This window comes from Montipora foliosa, chromosome 10, assembly GCF_036669935.1.
Source record: "Montipora foliosa isolate CH-2021 chromosome 10, ASM3666993v2, whole genome shotgun sequence".
Lineage (NCBI taxonomy): Eukaryota > Metazoa > Cnidaria > Anthozoa > Scleractinia > Acroporidae > Montipora > Montipora foliosa.
Window position 1 is genome coordinate 33,157,950 of NC_090878.1, and position 2,500 is coordinate 33,160,449.

Consider the following 2,500-nt stretch of genomic DNA (forward strand, 5'->3'; position numbering starts at 1 on the left):
CCAAAACAAGTTTAAGAACTCGTTTTACCAGTTCAAATTAAATTTATTAGTCCTTGGCGCTGGACGGCGGCTCAGTCAAAGAAACTAATGGTTGCTTGCAGGGATTTCTCTTTCAGGAAGCGTAGGAAAAAACAACTGCTCACAGGGTATTTAACAGCAAGCCAATGATCATTTCTCCAGTTTCTTTTATGGTGTGTAAAACTAAAGTTTTTGTTTCTCGAACATTTTCAACCCGCCATTTATTTCCTCCTGTTTACTGCTTCCGTCTAAACTTAAGCATGCGCAATAAGACCGGAACCACACGTTTTCTGGGAAAATGGAGACCGTTATCTCCGTCTCACCCGCGGACCAAAAAGCCTGAGGACTTTTAGTACGAGGCTTCCCCGAATCGACCAGATGCAGGGTAGAAGTGTGTCAGCCATACACGGGAATAAAAAAACCTAATGCTGTGTACACCAGTTCTACTACAGCTTTACTTAACACTGAAGCACCTTTTGAAAAGATTTCAACTTCACAGAGCTGTAGAACCTGTCTTCTTGTTGTGAGTATACCAACATATCTGCCACTCCTTGGCGGATTTATGTGATACACAAGTGATGCTTCCAGGTCAAATGAACCATCCCATCGCGCACAAACTGGATTATTTGTTACATCGAAGCTGTCGCCTGCAATTCAAGCGAAAAAAAGCTCCTTTATTTTTGTTTTCCTGGGTTAATTTGGTAAACACTAGCAAGCTGAAGTTTTGAAAATTAGCCCTTTGTCAAAGTGAGAACAGGCTAAACTTAAAGTGCCACTGTGACCAAAAAATCAATTCTTATTCTTTGGGTTTTAAAACTATGTAAACTAAACCGGCTAAGGGACCAAGTTTTAAGCCTTGATTTAAAAAAGACACCTGTTTATTTTAACTGGAATTTTCCTATTCAATGATCCGCCATTACTAATCTGCCAAGGGACTCAGCAGAGACCTTTCAGCCTTTCGGCTAACTCGTCAAACATCGCGTTTGAAGTCTCGCTAGCATCAAATGATGGTGGCAATCTGGACTAATATCACATAATGATTCCAAGATTGCCACCATCACTTTGATCCTAGTGGGACTTCAAACGCGATGTTTGACGAGTTAGCCAAAAGGTCTCTGATGAGTCCCTTGGCAGGGATAAAACATACGTATGTAAGGCTAGCCACATAATTATCCATTGAAAAAATTGCTCCCGTTATTTTTTATTCTCTGCAGTTTAAACGTTTCGAGTGTATTACGAGATGTGTTTATACTCATGTGTACTGCCTCGCGGGTGAAAAATAAGCGCTTTCGTGGCAAGGTAAACTTCAGATGTTTTTGTTGATTTCTAACCGTTTCCCCTCACGCACGCGCAGTTATTTAACCGGAACCAGAGTTTTCTGGTTCCGGTTTTAGATTATTCCAGAGCCTCACGCACCCGTACCGCTGGACAAAGGTAACGGAGGCTCTGGGAACGAGATTGGATGCACTTGCGAAGTTCGGAACACACTCAAGATACTAGAGTTGCCCTCGGAAATCGCTTCGAGCAACTCTTACACCTCTATCGTGCTCTCATAACTTCCACAACTCCATATAGGCAAACTAAACATGAACCAATTCTTAATTGGAGCACACAAAAAGCTTTTGAAATCTGTAAATCTTTACAGTAAATAACAAGACATTAATCTTATGATTCTCTTGGAGTCAAGCTTAAAAAGTCTCTTGTTCTTAAGTTTATGGCTCAGTTCACTATGTTTCAACGGCAGATTTCTGCAAGTGTTTCTCTCACCCAATGTTATATAGTAGACTTGATTCCTTGTAACATTTGACCCGTCAGACGAGGGCGAATTCCCAATAACGATGCGAACTTCAAAGACCTGGACAGGACTGCTCAAATCCATTCGCCACCAGCTTGGATTATCTTTTAAAGTACGTAAGCAGTGTCCATTTTTAAATTCCTGGTCAGGATTCCCATCAACTGCTTTGTCTGATGTGCCATTAGAGTATTGGTCACTGTAGATGGAGGACTGGGTCGTGCTCTTCCCCGCCACAATGTTCTCTACGTTAGGAATTCGAACAGAATCATGTTATCAGCCCATCATAATCAACATAATCATCATCATTATCGTTATCGTTATCGTTTTAGCGATCATCATGAATACCATGAAGACACATAAATAATTAAAAGTAAGGGAGGTTAACCAGAGTCCATCTCGGCTACTTAAGAGCGCCTCTCAACAATTTTCACCTAAGACCGTGCAAGATAAAAAAATCGAAAATTGCCAAACTTTGTCACAATAAAGTACTACCAAAACCAATTTTAGAAAAATATGTTTTAGTTTGTTTCGATAATTATTTTACCTGGACGGCGACTTTTTCGATATGGGGCCTTGTGAGCGAGTAAAAACGACTCCAAAATGTTGCTCGTTTGAATCGCTGTTTTTGAAATAACGAATGAGTAACTTGAAATTCAAAACAACATGGCACAACTAGAGTAATTCCTT

The 2,500-nt window shown here is 40.4% G+C and overlaps 1 protein-coding gene and 2 long non-coding RNA genes across 3 annotated transcripts in view; 1 reads left to right on the forward strand and 2 right to left on the reverse strand.

Annotated features, from left to right (window-relative positions):
* The window catches only part of LOC137974411 (uncharacterized), a 60,526-nt gene extending 59,880 nt beyond the window's left edge, over positions 1-646 (reverse strand). Inside the window, exon 1 of the long non-coding RNA XR_011117455.1 lies at positions 492-646. This is a non-coding gene — a long non-coding RNA (uncharacterized lncRNA). The remainder of the gene's footprint in view (positions 1-491) is intronic.
* Positions 1-2,500, forward strand: part of LOC137974407 (uncharacterized) — a 130,658-nt gene that overhangs the window by 13,363 nt on the left and 114,795 nt on the right. The window lies entirely within an intron of this gene.
* Positions 1,658-2,500, reverse strand: part of LOC137974165 (neuropilin-2-like) — a 47,158-nt gene continuing 46,315 nt past the window's right edge. The window contains exon 4 of the mRNA XM_068821060.1: positions 1,658-2,055. Within this exon, the coding sequence (XP_068677161.1) occupies positions 1,658-2,055 (398 nt within the window). The remainder of the gene's footprint in view (positions 2,056-2,500) is intronic.